The sequence below is a fragment of the Vigna unguiculata genome, chromosome 4 (genome assembly GCF_037176805.1).
Source record: "Vigna unguiculata cultivar grain cowpea cultivar isolate G323 ecotype 2 chromosome 4, ASM3717680v1, whole genome shotgun sequence".
Classification (NCBI taxonomy): Eukaryota; Viridiplantae; Streptophyta; class Magnoliopsida; order Fabales; family Fabaceae; genus Vigna; species Vigna unguiculata.
Window position 1 is genome coordinate 32,290,036 of NC_140795.1, and position 1,693 is coordinate 32,291,728.

Here is a 1,693-nt window from a genome sequence, read left to right on the forward strand (position 1 = left end):
GACCCATCATCCAACTCCTCAAAAAATCTATGAAATTTTCCTAGGGTGATGAATGCGAGAATATATTCCCAGACCTTAAGAAAATCTTGGCATCCCCTCTGATCCTGCAAAAACCAAACATAAACCTCCCACTACTTGTATACGTCATGGTCATAGAGGGAACGATCAGCACTGCCATATTCCAATAATCCGCCAGTATTCAGTACCCGATATACTTCGTCAGTCGATCATTACAAGACCCAAAAATCATATATCAAATGGTTGAAAAACTGGCACTATGTTTGGTGAATGCAACAAGAAGGTTCCGACCCTACTTCCAAAACCACCAAGTCATTGTAAAGACAAACTACCCTATCTAGAGAATCCTTCAGAAACCCGATTTAGCAGGACGAATGTCTTCAAGGGCCGTGGGGTTATCCGAATTCAATATCCGCTACGAACCACATGGACCAGTCAAAGTTCAATGCCTTCTAGACTTCGTCAACGATCTCCAACACACGGTTCAAGAGGAACAATGGACCTTGTATGTTGATGGTTCCTCCAACCAAGGAAGGGCAAGCGTCAACATCGTCCTAGAAGGCCTAAACCAAATACTCATCGAAAAATCATTGCACTTCGCCTTCAAAACCTTTAACAATCAAGCTGAGTACGAAGCCATCCTAGTCAGACTCTCGCTAGCACGAGAAGTCAGAGTACGCGTCCTGACATGCAAAACCGATTCTAAATTTATAGTAGGTCACCTCAATGACAAGTTTCAAATAAAAGATCCCATACTCCTCCAATACTACCACATGGTCCACAATATCATGAAATCTGGGTTTGATGAGGTAAAGATAGAACACATACCAAGAGGAGACAACATGCGAGGTGACGCCCTCTCTAACTAGCAAGCACAAAACACAAAGGAAGATACAAATCCCTACTGCAATAAACACTAACGACACCTTCAACGATGAACACATGTCTAGCCTTGGAAGTAACCGACAACTGGATGTCACCATACGAACATTACTTAAAGACCAGAAACCTGCCTAATGGTGCCGACAAAGGATGGCGGTCAAAAGCGACACGATTCACGTTGATTGGTAATGACCTATACAAGCGCGGATATGGACAACCATTGCTCAAATGTGTAACAATAGAATAAGCACAATACGTAATAAAAGAAATTCACAAGGGAACATGTGGATATCACTCCGGATGACGGGCCATGACAACTAGAATCCTAAGGGCTGACTACTATTGGCCGACTATGGAGTCAGATTTCCATGCCTTTGTCAAGAAATGTGTACCATGCCAAAGACACGACAACCTTATTCACTAAAAACAAGAGGAGTTACATTCCATACTCTCCCCATGGCCGTTTACAAAGTGGGGGATGGATATCTTAGGACCATTCACTCTTGGTAAGGGATAAGTCAAGTTTCTCATTGTAGGGATTGATTATTTCACAAAATGGATCGAAGCCAAACCACTAGCTACCATCACAACATAGCAGGTCCAACAATTTGTTTGGAAAAATATAATATGCCAATATGGGGTGCCGAAGACCATCATAACCAATAATGGATGATATTTCATAGATAGGGAGCTAGCCAAATTCTATATAGGCCTAGGAATCAAGCATATCACCAATTCAGTAAAACATCCACAGACCAATGGGCAGGCAGATGCCGCCAACAAGGTAATATTG

The 1,693-nt window shown here is 42.4% G+C and overlaps 1 protein-coding gene across 1 annotated transcript; it reads left to right on the top strand.

Annotated features, from left to right (window-relative positions):
* Positions 1 to 392: 392 nt before the first annotated feature.
* On the top strand, positions 393 to 887 carry LOC146887039 (uncharacterized). The gene has a single exon (XM_085671994.1). It carries the CDS (start codon positions 393 to 395, stop codon positions 885 to 887), a length of 495 nt encoding a protein of 164 aa, XP_085528120.1.
* The last annotated feature ends 806 nt before the right edge of the window (positions 888 to 1,693 follow it).

What these genes read in the sequence shown, in the direction of transcription:
- LOC146887039 (XM_085671994.1), top strand. Translation starts at nt 393, where the DNA reads ATGTCTTCAAGGGCCGTGGGGTTATCCGAATTCAATATCCGCTACGAA.